General features: G+C 35.1%; 1 protein-coding gene across 1 annotated transcript in view; it reads left to right on the forward strand.

Moving 5' to 3' along the window:
• The window catches only part of LOC138705234 (eukaryotic translation initiation factor 4 gamma 3-like), a 124,001-nt gene that overhangs the window by 41,607 nt on the left and 60,723 nt on the right, over nt 1–21,671 (forward strand). Inside the window, exons 6-7 of the mRNA XM_069834050.1 lie at nt 2,584–2,737; nt 14,008–14,221. Coding sequence (XP_069690151.1) covers nt 2,584–2,737; nt 14,008–14,221 — 368 coding nt within the window. The remainder of the gene's footprint in view (nt 1–2,583; nt 2,738–14,007; nt 14,222–21,671) is intronic.

Consider the following 21,671-nt stretch of genomic DNA (forward strand, 5'->3'; position numbering starts at 1 on the left):
TTTGAAATTGGGAGTTATTGCAAGAAATTACTTCCTTTTTTTTTCCCCCATTGTGGTAACTGCGAATGTGGTGGAGATTCCTGTTTAGTGTTGTATGTTGATTTTGGCAATTTGTCAATTTGTAAGTTTACGTTCGCTGGTTAAACGGAAAGCTATTGTGTTGATGTAATCCACCATCGCCTCTCTTGGGAAGTTGCGGCAACTCCGTACTGGCAAGCTACATTTGCTTTTGTTAATGGTTGTGTTGTTGGTTGTTGTGGTACGTGAGTAGTTTCTCTAGTGTGGTTCTGTTATTTGTGTTTGGTGGGTTAGTGAAAAGGTTTTGTGTATATTATCTGTTTACTGCTGAGTGAGTGTATTTGTTGTTTATATGTTCTAGGTGTGTGAAGAGTGGTGTGAGGTTTGTTCTGGTGTATACTGTGTGGTTGGTGCTACGCCTTGGAAGTCTGGCGATGTTTCTGAGAATGCGTCTTTCCCTTGCCTCAAATTTTAGTCTGTGAGTTGGGGCCGCTTGTGTTAGGAAGAGGGAAGGATGCATGCAGAGGGATCGAATCAGTGCTTTGTATAAGTGGAGTAGAGTTTGAGTGGTGCAACCTGGTCGGTGTGTGCCACTGAGGTAGCTTATTGCTTTTGTGGCCATGTTAAATTTTTCCCAGGTGCTGTTGGCAAGGGGCTTCCAGGATAACTTAGAATTTAGTGGAATGCCTAAGTAGGTGAGCTGGCGTCGGAGGGGGACTAGTGTTGTTTCGATTTGAATAGGGTTTCTGTTGACTATTCGGGAGCGGAGGGAGGGGCGCAGCACGCATGTTAGTGTTTTGAGTGTGTTCATGTGTATTCTCCATAGCTTGGTCCAGTCCGTGAATTGCCGCAGTGTGTTGTTTATTTGGGCTCTGGCGGAAGATAGATGGGGATGTGTTGCCCAGTAAGCGACGTCGTCGGCGTACTGGGCGAGTCCGACATGTTGGGTGGTGGGGGCTGGGATGTCTATGACGTAGATATTGTACAGTATGGGAGAGAGGACGCACCCTTGTGGGACTCCAGCCTCCATTCGGAAGGGTTGAGATAGGTCACTCCTTCCGAGTCTCACCTGTCCCGTTTGGTTTGATAAGAAGCTGGAAAGCCACCGAGTGATCTGTAGTATGTGTTTTGTTTTATTCTGAAATGCAACACGGCCGACTTGATGCTCGCTTCGCTTCTCCTTTACAAAAAAGCGAAGGGAATATCAAGTCGGCCGTGAATGCTATTAGCTAGTTCTCAAAACTGATGACAGATGGATTTTGGAAAATAGGAAAATTATGTTTAAAAATTGACATTTCACTGAAAACTACTATTTTTCCGAAAAACTTTGAGTTCCAAGCTTCAAAATGAGAGGTCATTTATTAAAATCCGTCCAGCTGTTTTCCCGCAATTTCCATTACCAGTTCAAATTATATATATAGATTCGTCCCCATTACTTAATGTATTTAGGTACTGGTATCTAGTAGAATAATGGAAATAGTGTATTTGTCGAATTTGGTTATGATGGTGGGATATTATTATTATTATTATTATTATTATTATTATTATTATTATTATTTTTGTTGTTGAGTCAACTGTCCGAAGATAGATCTGAACTTCACAAGTGACATCAACAAGACACCACTTATGAGACAACTAGGCCAGAAGATAATGGAGTAGTATGGCCAGTTGCCTTCCCCCTCCATTGCATATATCACCGATTAGCTACATATTACACTAATTACACTTACATTAAAAGAATAAATACATATATTTATTATTATTATTATTATTATTATTATTATTATTGTTATTAATATTTAAGTAGAAAAATTCGCTTGGCGCCGGGGATCGAACCTGGGTTCTTGGTTCTGGCGCTGGAGCGAATTTTCCTCCTCAAATATTAATTGTCAATATTACAGATATTATTCTGTAGGACAAATTAATAAAATCTTTAATATTATTGTTATTGTTCAAATCTATGCATAAATACCATAAATAATGCTGATGTAGCAGTACAATGTGATGTATCATATGCCTTGTGATGTTAAATTATTTGTAACAACGATGATAATATAATTAATAAAAATAATAATAATAATGATAATAATAATAATACTGATAAAAAACCCTTTGCAATTCACTCACTTCTTGCCTTTACACTGTTTGTAGGGTCTTGTCTTCCTATACAACGCAGGTAAAGCCTGAAGCAATTATGTATTTTTGCTGTTAAATGTAATTTGCACTATAATTGTTTCTATTTATTGCACTATTGTACAATAATCATAAGATGTATGGTTCTTTAAAATATCAGTTTAGTTCTTCACTTCAGTGTGTTATTCCGTTCTGCATTTGGCCCTCATTTTCATTGTGCTTATTTTTGCAAATCACCAAGTGAGGATATATGTGAAATGTGAATGGAAGGGGTTCAGGTTGGCTTTACAAAACAAGAAGAAATGAACTAAATGAAAAGACTTGAAGTGGTCACGCCATACTAAATTTTGCATATTTTTGGCGTAATGTGATATTTTTATTCCCTTCATCAGATGTCAAAAATGCACTCAGATTTTCTATTGTAATTTTCAGGTTTATTGGCGAACTTTTCAAATTAGGAATGCTAACAACAAATATTATGCAAAGGTGCATAAAGCATCTGTTGTCTGAAGGCGATGAAGAATCGTTGGAATGTTTGTGTGAACTTCTTACAACTATTGGAAAGGACCTCGAGTATAAGAATCAGGTATGTGTATTGCATTACAAAATATGAAATAATAAGTTTCTAATTTTTACTCAGAACATGAATGTGCAAGAGTATAAACTTGTTGCCAGCTAATAAAGATAAATTGTGTAAACATAACCACATTACACACTTTCTGATGGCTTATGTAGTTCCATATGAATTCCGTGACACATTGTGTTAATAAATTAAGTTAATCTAAAATATATTTCATCATAGGATATAACTGCTGAGAGCTTATTTCTCCATTACAATAAAGAAACAATATCCATTCCATTTGTTGGGACTAGTAATATTGTGGTGGATTCAGAGAATGTCAAAACGGATCCCCACACATGACTATAATTCTATAATTCATCACTATTGGCGTGCGAGTGGATATTAAATTATCATTCTGAGGTGGAATTTAGTTCAGATACAAATATTTTAATATTTTAGTGGAGGCTACTATCTCCTAAATGCTGTTTCTGTAGAAAACTAATATATAACTTGCTAAGAAGGTAAATGAGGCACTCAGAAGCAAAGTGATACAAGTGACATTTAGTAAGTTTTGAGATAAATGGCTTTGAAGTTGAAAAGGAAATTAAAAAATCTGTTACAGGACTATGTTGCTGTAAATTTATAGTTTTATATGTTGGTACCTATGTTTTTTAACTTCTAAATAGAAATTATCTATTCTAAAACAGTTGTGTTATTTTTCCACGAAAATATTTTTTGGAGAAGTAATATAAGTGCAACGGTTTTCAGTATTTGTATATTATTTAAAACACTGAAATACTAAAACAATTGTCTTTAGAGACAATTAATATTAGGTACCCTCCACAAAACTGGCTTCATTTATACACTGACAGATCCTTGATCTCCAGAGAACAAGGTGCCGGTGCAGGTGTTACGTGATGTCTCTTCTCACTTTATAGATCTCTTGGGTATGGAACAACAAGTTTTGATGGAGAAATCATTGCAATAAGTGAAAGTCTCAGGAATCTTCTATGCCACATCAATAAATTTAGGAATGCAGTTAATTGCCAGACTCCAAAGCAGCTATTCTATCAATAGTCTTTAAACACACACCTTCATCTCAAACAGCAGAAATAACTAAAATGCTCTCTCAATTATTATCACTCAATAAAAGAATTGTATTCCAATGGATACCATCCATTATGGAATCCTGGGAAACGAGAATGTGGATGCACTAGCAAAGAAGGGCAGCACTGCTACTTACAGACCTGTTACTAAATCTATGTATTACTCTGTGAAAAGATTTATTAAATCTACGTACTTAGACTTCAACAAACAAAATTTGATAACACAATCTCAATGGAAAAAATGGAACTCTCTGCATCAAAATCCACAGTTAATTCCCGATTTACCACGCAAATCGTCTGTAGCTGCATTTAGATTGGCAACAGGCCATGATTGTTTGGCCAAACACCTGCATAGAATTGGAATATATCAATCCCCTAACTGCCCATTGTGCAACTCAAACCAAGAAATGGATTTGGGACACCTCAAAATCTGTGCTTCAGTGGCTGGCCATGATAATATCTTTGAAAAATATTGGAGTGCAAGAGGTCAAATGACTTTATTGTCAAACGCCTAGCATTAGAAAACAACAACAACATATTATTTAAAACAAGAACATTACTTACAACATTGAAACATTTCTGTCTTAACAGTATTTGAGTTTCTTCTTCTTCTTCTTCTTCTGCTCCTCCTCCTCCTCCTTCTTCTTCTTCTTCTCCTCCTCCTCCTCCTCCTTCTTCTTCTTCTTCTTCTGCTCCTCCTCCTTCTTCTTCTGCTCCTCCTCCTCCTTCTTCTTCTTCTGCTCCTCCTCCTCCTCCTCCTCCTTCTTCTTCTTCTTCTTCTTCTGCTCCTCCTCCTCCTCCTCCTCCTTCTTCTTCTTCTTCTTCTTCTTCTGCTCCTCCTCCTCCTCCTCCTCCTTCTTCTGCTCCTCCTCCTCCTCCTCCTCCTTCTTCTTCTTCTGCTCCTCCTCCTCCTCCTTCTTCTTCTGCTCCTCCTCCTCCTTCTTCTTCTGCTCCTCCTCCTCCTTCTTCTTCTCCTTCTTCTTCTGCTCCTCCTCCTTCTTCTTCTTCTTCTTCTGCTCCTCCTCCTCCTTCTTCTTCTTCTTCTGCTCCTCCTCCTTCTTCTTCTTCTTCTGCTCCTCCTCCTCCTTCTTCTTCTTCTGCTCCTCCTCCTCCTTCTTCTTCTTCTGCTCCTCCTCCTCCTTCTTCTTCTTCTGCTCCTCCTCCTTCTTCTTCTTCTCCTTCTTCTTCTGCTCCTCCTCCTCCTTCTTCTGCTCCTCCTCCTTCTTCTTCTTCTTCTTCTTCTGCTCCTCCTCCTCCTCCTTCTTCTTCTTCTTCTTCTTCTACATGGAGTAGGAGAGTCTCCTGTTCCGTCCTCAACTTTCCACGAGCTTTCTGATTATCATATTATAACACAAAATGTGTCCGTATAACCGAAAGAATCACTCAGTCAGTCTTCTTAACGTATCCAGCTGTTTGCAGACAACATAAAGTCCAGTATAGTTTGTTCAGTTTTTGTTTTCATGAGAAATGAGGGGTATTTTGAACGGAGGATGAACATGGTATGAAGTAACTTTCTTGATATTTTGGAATATAATACCCTGCTCTTGATGTCCCATCATTAGGGTTTAGAGATCCATCTGTATAAATTTGAAGGTGATCCTTATAAGTTATGTGCTGCAGATTAGTTCCATGGAATCTAACTTAAGAATGTATGGAGAATCATTTTTGGAATGATTTCCTGGAATTTGTATGCTATGTTCTGGAATTACCCATTTCCATGGAGGAAATCACAACTGAAGTTTTAACAATGAGTGTGTATGTGATATAGACTGGTATTTATTCTTTGTTTATTTTATAGAAATTACACAGAATATTATCTGACAGTTTGAAGAACATCTGAGATCTGGATGAGGCTTGCAATTTTAAAAGTATTTTTAGATCTTTTTTTAATACATAATGTCTGATAGGTTGAATATTACATTCAATTTCTAGGGCAACAGTTGATGTGGTTTTTAGTACTCCGAAAGAAAAAGGTTACAAAAAATGTTCAATTTTAAATGAAATTCAGCCTTAGTCGCTGTTCATTACATCATTAGCCTCATCTGAAGAAATCGCATCTCTCTCTGCTGCAGCATCTATGTTTCTGTCATGAAGTGCATCTGTAGGACTTCTACCGCGAGTATTCCTTGAACTTACTCTTCCACGTCCTGCAGTCCTTATTATAGGACCATCCTTCATGCTTCAGGTCATCAAATAAAGAGTGATGTATTGGTGGGATGAATTTCTTTAGCTATTGCAAGTTGCTCCACTTAGCAAAAGTTATCCTTAGTGTATAGTTGGTCCAGCTCAATGTGTGCAGGCCTTCCACAAAGATGTTTCGAATACGTACTATATATTATTACCTCTCCATTGTGGCAAGTGAATTAGTCATAAACAGAAGAAACGTAACAACACTATGTAAACAACGCACTTGTATTAGTTTGTCTCTTAGTCAAAACTCTGTATGCATTCTAATAGAAGAGTAAGGCCAACATGGAGCAGCACTGACTGGAACTGCACTTAGATTACTTTTTCTCTGAACAGAAGTTTTTTTTTTATTTTATTATTTTTATTTATTTATTTATTTAATTCTTTACACTTGAGCTACATTAGGCATTGCAGCCCGAAAGAGCAGAAGCTCGTGCTCGGGCGCAGCTCAGATCAGTTATACAAATATATCACAAAATTAAGAGAGTTCATTGAGCACAATAACATTAATAAATGGTAAAATACATACAGCATGTAATAATAGGGTCTGTATACAAATAGAAAATACAAAAGTACATCAATATTAGAGCATCAATTTTTAACTCAGTTAGCTTAAACAATTAAATAATTAATCTGATTTGTTTCTTAAATCTATGTGTGTTAAGTGTACTTAGCTCAGGGTAAGCTCTAATTAATTCGTTATATATTTTGGATCCAAAATTTCTGCTGTGTTTTAATCCAGCAGTTGTGTGGCATTTGGGAGTATTTAGAAAGAAACTGTAGTTTTGTCTCGTATGGTATTCGTGAGGATCAAATTTAAATTTATTGTCGTTTTTATGTTTGTTTATAAATTGTTTGTTTATAAATTTATTCTAGATTTGATACACCAAATTCCTGAAAAATTAATTTTGTTGGATGATCAAAAGGTTTATATAGACAAATTTTGATAATTCTTTTTTGGAGCAATTTTAAAGGATGGAGAGTCGATTTTACCATTCCTCCCCAACCTAAAATACCATACTGAATTATTGATTGAAACAGAGCTAAGTACACAGTACGCAGAACATAAACAGTTAAATAAGAGTGTAGAATGGAAAATTTGTGGATTGTTTTACGCAATCTGTTACACAGGAAGGAGATATGCTTGTCCCATTTTAAATGTTGGTCAATAATAATGCCTAAATATTTAACTTGTGAGGATATACTCAAAGCGTTACATGAGCAAGTAAGTAGGTTACAATCGTGTACTGTTATACTTCTATTATTATTTATTTTTAGTTAAAGATTTAGAATATACACTTATCTCACTTTTTTTAAAAATGTCACTTTGTTTCTGAGTGCCTCAAATGTACTATCAACTTGTTTGTTAAAGACTTCTTTTATCTGTTAAAGACTTCTTTTATCGTAATATAGAACTCTATAACACATTGGAGACAAACTTCTTTCTTAAAATTAAATACACTGTCTAACACATGTAAACTATACCTTTGATTTATATAGTAACTGAAATATGGTCTGTCTATCGAATGTTACAATAATACATATTGATCTGAAACTAGTGTGACTGCAAATATAATATGACCCAACCTTTATCCATGGAAGGATAGAGATTAGATGCTAGTTACTGCAGACAAACTCTTGAGGATGAAGGCCTGTGTGTATTTCTCAGATCTGACCTTAATTTTAAAAAATACTGATCTTTCACAATTTTGCAAAGAGAGGGATTTGGAAATTAGTGCTGTTGAATTGGAGAATGATACATATAATTTCATTATAATATGTCTATATAGAGCACCATCTGGAGGCTATGAAAATTTTATTCATTTATTGGAAAAGACAAGAATACTTACAGAAACTGAAACGTGAATGCATTATTTGCGGAAACATCATTGTTGATTATCTAACGGAAAGCAATAGGAAAGATAAACTAAATTCATTGCTAGCATCTTTCAATTTAATTTACACAGTAAATTTTCCAACCAGAATACAAGGAGATTCAGCTACTGCAATAGACAACATATTTATTGGAAAAGAAAGAATAGGTACGTATATCTCAAACAACCCCAATAATTAATGGTCTTTCGGAACATGATGCTCAACTCCTAAATATAAATATTAACTCATCATCAAAAAAACCAACGAAAGTGAGATTCAGAAATATAAACAGGGAATCATTAAATAATTTTGAAACAAATCTTAAAAATGAAACATGGGAATCAGTAAGTTTATATAGACAATGTGATATGAACAGTAAATTCAACGAGTTCCATAAAACATTTCTAAATATTTTTGTATTCAGTTTCCCTGTAAAGTATAAAAATGCAAAAATATGCAACACTAGATGAATTATTACACAAGGCATTAATAGTAATATGCGTTACAAGAGCGGTATGTTGAAGTTTTCATGTTCGAGGAAAAGTTTGAAAAAGCGAAACGTAGTTGAGCTTTTTTAATTTCCGAGAATTGAAAGAAAACATACCGCTCATGTATCGTACATTATTTTGTGCGAAGAACGTTTATTACATACCTGAAAGAGGAATTTCTAATTAGTTGCAATGAAATCTCCATCTTGGTTTCTGTTCAATGACGGCAAATTTGCAAAACGAAAATATCTATCTTCAACATTGTTGCTTTAAAATGTTTTCTGTGTTTACTATACTCCAGCAGGCCGTGATATACGTCTGTCTTTTTTTCCCCCAGTCTATAAATGCGAACTTAAAACAAACGGTAAGGTTATGTAATGATTTAGAGTTTACTTAATTTTTGCAAATATTTAAAAACAATAATTAACAGTGCAATTTAGGTGAAATTGCAGTGGTAAGTTTCCAATTTATAATTATTACTATATTGAACGTCTCTAAAAATAATATGTTAAAAGCCTAAAGCAGTAAAATCAATATGTCACTTAAGCGGTAAGAAGAGGGAAATTGTTATGTGTGTTAGGTTGTGAATACTGAATGTGGAATTTTAGACTTACCGCGGATTGGTTTTGTGCGGAAACCAAGCAAATACGCACGATCTCGCACAAAATCACCAAGAGATCATTATATATACAGAATAGAAATAATAATGATATACAAATTTAAAACAACATTATAAAAATTATTCAAGAATATTACACGAAGTGATCCAAAAACCTAAAGAATTACACTATAATACAACAATACAAAACTGATAATAAAATCAAAACAACTTGGAACATAAAAAGGAAAGTGGACGATCAAGAAGTAAAGTAACAAACTATACTCTTATATCGAACAATACAAAAACGTCAGACCCAAATCAAATTGCAAATGTATTTAACAAATATTTTCTTTCAATAACTGATAATCTCAACATTCTCCAAGGTAATGTTACTAATAATTTAGACTCTTTAACAATATTTTCCAATAAAATTCTCAAATATTCAAATATTTCCAACAAACAAACAAGAAATAATTGCAATTATTAAAAATCTAAAGTCAAAAAACTCCTCAGGATATGATGAAATAACAATCAAAATATTAAAAGCAAGTTCACATATTATAGCTAGGCCACTAATTTATTTACATAATTATTCAATGTTCAGTGGTATATTTCCCGAGAGATTAAAATATTCAGTGGTTTTTCCCATCTTCAAAAAGGGAGAAACAACATCTCCACAGCCACCGGCGTGGCTCAGTCGGCAGTCGGTTAAGACGCTTGCCTCCCAGTCTGAAGTTGTGTGTGGGCATGGGTTTGATCCCCGCTTGGGCTGATTACCTGGATGGGTTTTTTCCGAAGTTCTCACCCCCCCCCCGTAATGTGAATGCAAGGTAATCTATGGCAAATCCTCGGCCTCATCTCGCCAAATACCATCTCACCATCACCAATCTCATCGACACTAAATAACCTGGTAGTTGATACAGCGTTGTTAAATAACCAACTAAAAAAAAAAGAAACATCTTCAGAAAACTACAAACCCATATCACTTCTGCCAGTTTTGTCCAAAGTCTTTGAAAAAGTATTGTATAAAAGATTATATCTTCATCTTGAAAGATACAACAATTTTGTCCCAGAACAGTATGAATTTAGGAAAAATAAATGCACGGAAAATGCAATATTTAGTTTAATTGACAAAATTTTGGCAATTAATAAAAAATTCCAAATTGGATGGATTATCTGTGATTTATCCAAAGCATTTGACTGTATAAATCATAAAATGCTGCTAGACAAATTAGATTATTATGGAATTAAAGGTGTTGCAAACCATTGGTTTCACTCATATCTCATAGATAGGAAATAGAAAGTCGAAATCAATACAGCTATGAAATCTGCCTCGACATGGAGAACTATTAATAATGGAATTCCTCAAGGATCAATATTAGGTCCCCTACTTTTTCTAGTGTTCATAAATGATCACCCCCCTCCCCCCAATAAAAGATGTAGGTCATCCCATATTATTTGTAGATGACACAAGTATGGCAATTACAGCCAATAACTCCAACACATTCCAATCTTCAACAGAGACAGTTCTCCTCAAAATATGTGATTGGTTCTCAGCAATAAATTAGTATTAAATTGTAACAAAATTAGCATAATCCAATTTAAATCCTGTCAAAATTCAACCTCGCAAACATCAAACCCAATAATTAACAAAAGGTCCCTAATAGAAACAGCAGCCATCAAATTTCTTGGCTTAGGAATCGATAATGTGTTAAATTGGAAAAATTATATTAAAGAAATTACCTCCAAACTAAATTCAGCATGTTTTGCTATTAGATCTATGCAAGAGATAGTAAATATCATTACATTAAAGACAATACATTTTGCATACTTCCATTCAGTAGTAAGGTTTGGAATAACATTCTGGGGAAATTCTACAGGCAGTAACAGTATATTCCTACTACAAAAAAGAGTAATTAGAATAATAGTAGGTGCCAAATCTAGGGAATCGTGTAGGACCATATTAAAAAAAAAACTACAAATAATGCCCATGGCTCGTCAGTATATTCTTTCATTAATAAAATATCTCGTATGTAATCGTGAAAATTTTGTAACTAATTCATAGCATAAATACGTGTATAAAATGACTTTCATACTCCATTGGCAAGTCTACCATGCTATCAAAAAGGAGTGTGTTATATGGCAGTAAAAATGTTTAATAGCCTTCCTATGGATATAAAAAATCAAACTCAAAACAATAGATTATTTAAGACCAAATTAAAGAAGTCTCTAATTTCTCACATCTTCTATTCTGTAACTGAATTTATGACATTCAACACCATATCATGAATATTTCTGTCTTGTATTAACTATTGATACTAAACCTTTGTATTGTACTAGTAGACTATATTGTAAAACTCTCTTGTATATATTTCAACTGGAGTGCAGTGGCACCGACTTCCATAAAATATTGGGGGGGGGGGGCACCTCCACCTATTATTTGGAAAATCCATGCTTCAACGACATCACTCAGAACACATACTTTAACATTTTCAATGCGATAACAATTCAAAATTAAATATCTGTTTATGCTTTACGTTAATATGTAGATTGAAATACAAGTTAGAGTTTGTACTAAACTGAAATAAGATTTATATATATTAAAAAAAAATCATCTGCAATTGTATTGTGCACTAGCCATGGGAAAGATGATTTCCACTTTCCTTGAAATTTCTTTTATGTAATTTCTTACAGTACCCTTAATTGTCTGTAAGTTCACTGATGGACATATTAGATTGTACAGTTAGCTCATCAGCACAACTAGAACTAGTAACACTGTTATCTTCACGCTTTCCATCGTCGCCACTGGCACAGGCTACATTTGTTGTTGTAGACAGCATGCATTGCTTGAATGATCAAATATATATTATTTTAATGTACCGAAGTACATATGGTATTTCCATCTATTTCCATCTATGACGTAGTGCAGAGGGCGGCCACTAGAGGGAACCCAAGAGTTGGAACTTAATCTGAGATGGTTCTGTCCGACGCAGGGGTGGAATCCGGTGTGGCTTAGTGGATAAAGTATCAGCACGTAGAGCTGAAAACCCGAGTTCAAATCCGGCTCCGGAGAGAATTTTTCTCCGTTCCATTACTCTTTCATTCAATGATTAACACCAACAGCAAGACTTGGTTTCTTAATGATATATTGATCCATGTTATACACATAAGATACACTTATACTATTACATTACTAATTAACAGTTAAACTAGCAACAACTCGCTGAACAATATTGCCATGAGGCCACGACACAGTTACTATGCGATCCTGACTGTTAAGTGAAAATTAAATAAAGCCCAACGCCTCAACGTATCTTGAAAGTCGCCATCTGCGGTTTAAATGCATTGTTGATGTGTTGAAATAATAATAACGTGAGCATGGTCCATTGCCAGTTAAATGTAATCATTGTCACCAACATGCCTTGTCACCTCTTTTGCTTTCAATCTGTATGGCATACCCAAAACATTTTTTGTTATTATTATTATTATTATTATCATCATCGTCATAATCATTATTATTATTGTTATTTATTATCAACATTATTATTATCCTATTTATTATTATTGGGGGGTGACCCTTTGGGCCCGGGGAGTCGTCACCTATGGACAGTGACTACAATTAAGACTATATATACAGTAGAACTTGGTTATAGCGACCTCGTTTTGTGCGACACCTCGCCTATAACGTCAAATATTATGTGGTCCCAACTAATTCCCCATAAGACATACGCTTCTCTACCTTGCTTAATACGACAAACGTATATGCGTCTACCTTGCATGTAACGTCATTTTCAACCTGTTTGGAATACAATTTTCTAATAACCAAAGTATTTTAAGAAATATTTTGCTGAAATCTAGCAAATCCTTTACTGTTCCCTTCTATCATAGACCTCTGGAATGCAGGCAGATTCTCCATCCCATTGTAACCTGCCCGAATTCATGCGGTATTAATGGTACCTGCATGCGGTGAGTTTCGACAAGAAGTTTTCACTAAGTGCACGGATTTTAATGCACTATGGCCACTAAAAGAAGTGAGTGTCACTTTAGCAGCCATTAGAATTGTGAACATTTCTATGAAGCTAGAGGAGGGAATATGAAGCTAGGAGAAGGAGCAGTGAAATTGCAATTGAAATAATGAACATAGAATTTAATTTAGAAAGTGTATATTGGGCAAGTAGGAGACAACAGAGTAAAATGACTGATTACTTCACTCCTCAGTAAATAAGTTTGGAGCGTAATGAACAAACTGTTTTAATTCAGAATACTGTATTTATAATTATACATGTATTTTATTGTGTTCATGGTATGCTTAAAAGTGAATACATAAATCTAAAATAAGCCTAATTATGTTTATTATTTTTCATTTTCCACCTCACTAGACTGATAATATGAATCTCGGTTATTACAACACTCGTTTATAACAACATAATTTTCAAGGTCCCTTGGATGTCGTTATAACCAAGTTCTACTGTACTGTTAAGATTTTTTTTGACATATTTCTTATTCTAGCTGTGAAGCGGTGTATGAATACCATGGAATGTAAATAAATACAATGCAATACAATACAATACAAATGCAAGCTAAGTTAGACTGCGAATATAATATTACCCAAGCTTCATCCAAATGCAACCTATGTTGTAATATGAAAAGACTTAACAATTTAAAATTATTTTCAAGCTTCTAGTTTGTCTAGGCACCATCCTCATCTCGTTATCGCCCTCTGATCTTCAACATTGCTATCTTCTTTTATTCCTCCTCCTCCAGCCTCAACTTCTGAACTGGATTCTTCTAAAGTATGGGTGTCCTATAAAGTAGACTCCTTTCACAAATGAAAAGGGCTAGACTGCAATTATAATAATAGTATGGTTTTCACGTGACTGGTTTTATATGAAACATATCGTACTGGATTTGGGGCAATAGGGATCTTATTAATACTAAGGATATTATAGTAAGTACCGTAATGAAAAGTGTGAAGTAAAATATATCTCGTATCATTCTTTAAAAAATTCTCAGTTATCAATGAAAATCTGTTTTCAGGATCTATCTCGATACTTCAAGAGAATAAAAGAAATTTCACAGAAAAGAGGAGAGGTGTGTAATAGAGTCAGATTCATGCTACTAGATGTGATAGACCTTAGACAAAACAATTGGGTTCCAAACCCCAAAACACTGGATCAGCAGCTATTGCTCAATTCTGCACCACGCACTCCTCGAAGACAAGGTGGCAGAGCATCTCAAAACCGAAAAAGTAGTAAGTAATAGTAACTATCAGTTTTTAACTCTTCAAATTAGGCCTTAAGATAATCTTAAATTAATTATATAGCAGAACTTGAAGTGCTAAATAAGATGGATGTTTCGAAATAAACAATAGTATAGACAGGGCTGGATTTAGGTATAGTGCCACCCCTAGGCAGTGCTAAAATTTGCCCACTCTCTCCCCAACATTCACAAACAGTTTATGAGCAGCTATTATACAGGTCATGTTTAGTGTAAATTAATTTTAAATGAAATGTTACAATTCAGAAAACAATACATGCATCTTACTTGTGAATTATAAAGATTCCCTTCGCACTTTCTTCGCAGAAAAAGCATTGATGATGTTATTAATGCAAAGAAACATATTCAAACTTATTCATTGTCGAAACAAAATTGATTTGTGAATTTCAGGCTGTGGTTTATTTTTAAGCATTGGTTTTGTTGGTAGTATAATTATTACGAGTATTTCTTACTTCGATTGGAAGTTTAAAGTAAATTGAAAAATAAATAACTGATTAAATGTCGATCTTACTCGTGTTAATTATGTAAGCTTACAGCTGTTTCGGTGTTACTTGACGCCATCTTCAGAGCCTACTAGATCTCGGCGCTATCTCAACTTCGCTGCCTGTTGTGTGGGTGCGTTCGTGTGATGAAGAGTTGTGTCAAATAGTGTGTGTGTTCTGAAATTGATCTGTGTGTTGAGAATTTGATTAGGGTGTGTTTTAGTGTGTCTGTATATTTCATATTGTTCTAGTGTCTTGAGTTTTTGGTTTTTGAGTTGTATGTGTGGAATTTCCATGTCTGTATTTATGTTATTGTATGTGTGGTTAGCATTGGTTATGTGTTCGGCATATGTAGATGTATTGTGTCCTCTGGTTATTGCTTTAATGTGTTCTTTGTATCGAGTTTGGAATGATCTGCCTGTCTGTCCAATGTAGAAACTGTCGCAACTATTGCATGTGAGTTTGTATACGCCTGTGTGATTGTATTTATTTGCGTTGTTTGTTTGTGTTGGACAGAGAGGCAGATCATTCCAAACTCGATACAAAGAACACATTAAAGCAATAACCAGAGTACACAATACATCTACATATGCCGAACAATAACTAATGCTAACCACACATACAATAACATAAATACAGACATGGAAATCCTACACATACAACCCAAAAACCAAAAACTCAACACACTGGAACAGTATGGAATATACAGACACACTAAAACACACCCTAATCAATTTCAGAACACACACACTATTTGACACAACTCTTCATCACACGAACGCACCCACACAACAGGCAGAAAGTTGAGATAGCGCCGAGATCAAGTAGGCTCTGAGGATGGTGTGAAGTAGCACCGAAACAGCTGTAAGCCACACATGCTTACATAATTAACACGAGTAAAATTGCCATTTAATCAATTATTTATATTCAAGTGTTAAAAGTAGTGTACGAAAGATTCAACATGGATGAAAAATAAACTTCAACTCTTTGCGGAATAAATCTTTCATACCGAATTATATAGTGCTTTTGTCATTAAATAGTATTATTGACGATATATCATATTGCAAATGTAACTAAGAGTTGTGGTTACTATTCATAGTGATAAATAATAAATGCACATCCAATTTGATTTTCAACAATGCATTCTTGTTTATACAGGCAGTTCAATTTAAGCAGATTAATAGTATAATAATGTGATACCGGCATTACAATATAATTATGCAGCTACACACTTTCCTTTTACTTTCGCCATGACAGCGACAATTCTATACCAAAACAATATCCGACTTCCACAAGGTGTTCAAAAGAAAGATTTACCAACAAGTGTTTTAAAAACAGATTTCACTGTAAAATGAAAATGAAAAAGAAAAAAGGAAGAGAAAGAGAAATTGCCGCCCTAGGCAACTGCCTAGGTTGCCTAGGCCTAAATCCGGCACTGAGTATAGAAATAAAACTTTCCTTAGTTTAATAATGCCGCTTAGACTGTGTTTTGTCGTTGATAGAAGCCTAGCTACATGGAGTTGCCAGGCACTTTGTCTTACCTAGATGTTATGAAAAATTCGGGCATCTGTTAGTATAGCTGTAACTTTCAGTAACAGACGAACAAGGCAATCATGAGTTGTAACTACATTATATTCTTAAATTGAAAAAGACTTAGTTCAAATTGTGTAGTACTGCAACGAATTGGATACTCCTCACGTTTTACTTATTTATATCACCAGGTACGATAATATACTATACGAGGCCTGTCTAAAAAGTATCCGACCTTTAGCCAGAAAAAATATTTCAAATACCTGATGGGGTTGGGACCCTAATCCCCTTCAAAGTAGGCCCCTTGTGCTTGCACACACTTAGCCCACCGATCCTTCCACTGCCGGAAACACCTCTGGAAGTCTTCTTTTGGAATGGTGTTCAGCTCCATTGTCGCATTCCGCATTATCTCTTCTCTACTCTCAAAACGGGATCCTTTCAGTGGTGTCTTCAATTTTGGAGACAACCAGAAGTCGCAAGGAGCCAGGTCTGGAGAGTAGGGAGGTTGGCGAACGGTTGTAATTCCATGTTTGGCCAAGAAAGTGTGGATCAATTGGGATGAATGTGCGGGGGCGTTGTCGTGATGCAAGTGCCAGTTGTTCGCCGTCCACATGTCTGGTCTTTTGCGCCGAACTGCATCATGGAGTCGCCGGAGAACATCGTGATAGTACTCCTTTGTCACCGTTTGTCCTTCCGGTGCATATTCGTGATGCACAATTCCACGAAAGAAAACAGTCAGCATCACCTTGATTTTGCTTCGCACCTGCCGCACTTTCTTCGGCCTTGGAGACTCGGGATGCTTCCATTGCGACGACTGTCTTTTTGTTTCTGGGTCGTACCCGTACATCCATGACTCATCTCCAGTTATCACGGTGTTCAGAAACCCAGGATCATTGTTGGCGGTGTCCAGAAGGTCCTGTGCAACGTCACGATGGAGGTCTTTTTGTTCTGAGGACAACAACTTGGGCACGAATTTCGCAGCCACTCGGTTCATGTTCAAATCATCACGCAAAATTGCATGTGCAGAATCTTTACTCACTCCAACCTCTTCGGCAATCTCCTGCACGGTCAAACGACGATCTGTCATCACCAAATTTCGCACCCTCTCAACAACAGCTGCACTCCGAGCAGTTTGGGGCCTGCCACAACGCTGCTCACTCTCCGCTGATGTGCGGCCATCTTTGAATCGGTTGAACCACTCCTTAATTTGTGTTACACCCATCGCATCTTCCCCAAACACCTGCTGAATCTTACGAATTGTTTGACTTTGAGAATCACCAAGCTTTTGACAAAATTTGATGCAGTATCTTTGCTCAATTCGTTCAGTCATCTTGCGAGAAAACTAAATCCGACAAACACTTAGAACAGCACCTTACTTGGCGACCACCAGCCAGTGACTGGCACAAGCGAATGCGGTGAAAAAATTCAAGCATGCGCATTACGGTTCCTCCTTCCACCGTGCACAGTGGCGCCGCCTTAGAATCACTACTTTGCGCGGGAAAATTTAAGGTCGGATACATTTTAGACAGGCCTCGTATATTTACTGAGCCACATAAAAATAGATCTGATCTGCTTCCTTTCTATTCTTGTGACTTACACTTTCATTTCGTTATTGGGTCTTTCTCATTTAACTTGAACCAAATGAAACTAAAATTTAAAAAAAATTAGATAATTTAAAACCAATAATCCTTACACCATGAAGGTTCCTTAAGTCTTCAGGATGTCCAGACAAGTAGCAGCAGTGTACTTTTTAAATTTAATCATGATTTTTAGCATGTAAGTGAAATGTTTTACTGTCACATATGTTACCAATGATTAATACATAAATTTGCTAGACATTCATGTAAGTTTTCAACAACTGATGAACCTCCACTAGAAATATTTTCTGAATAGGGAACATTTAATTAACGAACTTTCATTAAATTATAAAATATGGACACAAAGGTATAAACGTAACGTATGTGACAGAGAAATTAACATATGCGACATTGAGCTTCCAGCCTGAATTTTGTGCTTAAAAACAGAATATTTAATCATTCACATACAAATTCGCAAAATACTATACATGCAACAAAAAAATGGTACGAAATAACCTAAAATAATGCTTAAACTCCTGAGAAGATACTAGATAACATCACTTTTTAAGTACAATGTTTATGTTAACTAAATCATTGTTTAAAGAGATAATTACACAGTAAGCTGCAATAATTAGAAGAATAGGATAATTCCTACAGATTCAATGTGCTATCAAACCGATAAAGTAAACAATCATTCCTTCTGTCTGTTATTACCAGGGAAAGGATTTATATGTAAATACATATTTACTTATAAAGCTAATATAATTTATATTTTGCATTATCTTTATGTTTCACAATGTGTAGGGTTGAAAAATCCTACTTTTATTTTCCATATTTTTCCATATTTTAGAGTTTAGTACATATTTTCGTTAATTTCCATATATTTTCCATATTTCATATAAAACAGTCCATATTATATTAGGTTTAACAATAAAACAAAACAAAATTCCATTAACTTTTAAAAATACATTTCAACAATAGAGATTTAAACACATGTTCAGTAATCCCTTTAACATCAGAGTTATTTGAAAATTAGCAGTCCTATCAACAATGGGAAAGTAAGTTACAAAACTGTATTAATTTAATTTAAAATTTTTAACAGACTTCAGTTGTGCAGCTCAACAGTTAAATGCCAGTCAGAGTACACATAGGTTCAGTTTTGTAAATCATACTATAAAGACGGTAAATATGCCAAAAGTACGTCATTCAGTCAATTTAAAATCAAAACTAACAAGTTACATTTCAGAATTTAAAGAAGATGGTTTATCAACTGACAATAAAATATTATTTTGTAATTTGTGTCAGTGTGCAGTATCATCTACACAAAAGTTCCTGGTGCAACAACACATTACAACTAGTAAACATCAGGCCAACAAACAACTAAATTCCAAGCAGAGACAATTGTTTTTAACACAACCAACAACATCGAATGTAAGATCTGAGTTTAACATCGACCTGTGCCGTTCTCTCATCTCTGCTGATATTCCTCTCTACAAACTAAAGAATAAGGTCTTCAGGGAATTCCTTGAAAAATATACTCAACATACAATCCCGGATGAGTCAACACTTAGGAAGACGTATGCTCCATCCATCTACGATGAGACAATACAGAAGATAAGAGATGAAATTAAAGATAGTTCAATTTGGGTTTCCATTGATGAGACTCCCGACAAAGAAGGTAGACTTGTTGGTAATGTAGTTATCGGTTTGTTAAGTGAACAATATTCTGAACGAATTCTTTTACATTGTGATGTTCTAGAAAAGTGCAATAACAAAACTATAGTTAAACTGTTCAACGAAGCTATGGGTATCCTGTGGCCAAAGGGTATTATGTACGATAATGTGTTATTCTTTATTAGCGATGCTGCCCCTTATATGGTCAAAGCTGGACAAGCATTATCTGTTGTATATCCTAAATTGACTCATTTTACTTGTGTGGCGCATGCATTTCATCGTGTGGCAGAAGTGGTCAGAGACAATTTCCCTAAAGTAGATTTGTTGATTTCATCAGTGAAAAAAGTATTTCTCAAAGCTCCCAGTAGAGTTAACGTGTTGAAAGAAATGTACCCTGAAATTCCATTGCCACCAAAGCCAATTTTAACTAGATGGGGTACATGGCTAGAAGCAGTTGAATATTATGCCGAACATATAGACTCTATTAACAATGTTCTCCTTGCATTGGACTCTGAAGATGCAGTCTCAATTGATACTGCGAAAACAGTTACCTGTGACATAAGTGTGAAGAATGACTTAGCTCACATTCAGCATACATTTTCATGCATCATAAAAACGCTCAAAAGTCTCCAAAATAGGCACCTTTCACTATCTGAAAGTTTTGAAATTATAAATAGTACTGTGGAACAACTGAATCGTGGTAGAGGTAAAGTTGCAGATGCAGTAAGAGCTAAGGTGGACACTGTACTTTCAAAAAACCCTGGATATGAAGAACTACAAAAGGTTGTTGCTGTGATGAGTGGTGAATCAACAGTGAAGATTAACTTGGACTTATCCCCAGCAGACATTGTGAAATTGAATTATGTACCAGTTACTTCTTGTGACGTCGAACGCTCTTTTAGTCAGTATAAATCTATCCTCAGAGACAATAGAAGAAGATTCACTTTTCAGCACTTGAAAGAAATGTTTGTAACCTATTGTTATGGTAACAGACAATAAAAATTGTGTTTTGTTGAAACTACATTGGAAGATAAGGTACGTCCATTATATTTTTTGTTTAGTTTGATTAAAATGTACCAATATTTAACGTACATAGTCATTTTTTTATAATTTTAAGTCCATATTTAATTCCATATTTTGGTAAAAATCCATATTTAATTCCATATTTTGGTAAAAATAACTACATATATATTTACATATTTCATATATTTTTAATCCATATAAATCCGTTCCCTGGTTATTACTATTCAAAATAATAGACGAACTACTGAAGCACATCATCATTGTATCTAACTACAACCCATAAGCCTTCCTCGATATTAGTATTTATTTCCAAGATTATATCTAAGGTTACAAACTATAGTAACAAATACGTGTTGTTGTTGTTGTTGTTTTCTAATGCCAGGCGTTTGACAATAAAGTCATTTGACCTCTTGCACTCCAATATTTTTCAAAGTTATTATCATGACCAGCCAATGAAGCACAGATTTTGAGGTGTTCCAAATCCATTTCTTGGTTTGAGTTGCACAATGGGCAGTTAGGGGACTGATATATTCCAATTCTATGCAGGTGTTTGGCCAAACAATCATGGCCTGTTGCCAATCTAAATGCAGCTACAGACGATTTTCGTGGTAAATCGGGAATTAACTGTGGATTTTGATGCAGAGAGTTCCATTTTTTCCCTTGGGATTGTGTTATCAAATTTTGTTTGTTGAAGTCTAAGTATGTAGATTTAATAAATCTCTTCACAGAGTAATACGTAGATTTAGTAACAGGTCTGTAAGTAGCAGTGCTGCCCTTCTTTGCTAACGCATCCGCATTCTCGTTTCCCAGGATTCCACAATGGGACGGTATCCATTGGAATACAATTCTTTTATTGAGTGATATTAATTGAGAGAGCATTTTAATTATTTCTGCTGTTTGAGATGAAGGTGTGTGTTTAGAGACGATTGATAGAATTGCTGCTATGGAATCTGACAATATAACTGCATTCCTAAATTTATTGATGTAATAAATAGTAACAAATATATAATGAGTAATATAAAACACTTTAGTTTCTTAGTCACAATTAAAATTAAAATTATTAGATTATTTGGGATCGCTAATTTATATACAAGGTCCTGCATGGAAGCAGTATTCTTATTATGAAGGCATTTATCTT

The sequence above is a fragment of the Periplaneta americana genome, chromosome 8 (genome assembly GCF_040183065.1).
Source record: "Periplaneta americana isolate PAMFEO1 chromosome 8, P.americana_PAMFEO1_priV1, whole genome shotgun sequence".
Taxonomy (NCBI): domain Eukaryota; kingdom Metazoa; phylum Arthropoda; class Insecta; order Blattodea; family Blattidae; genus Periplaneta; species Periplaneta americana.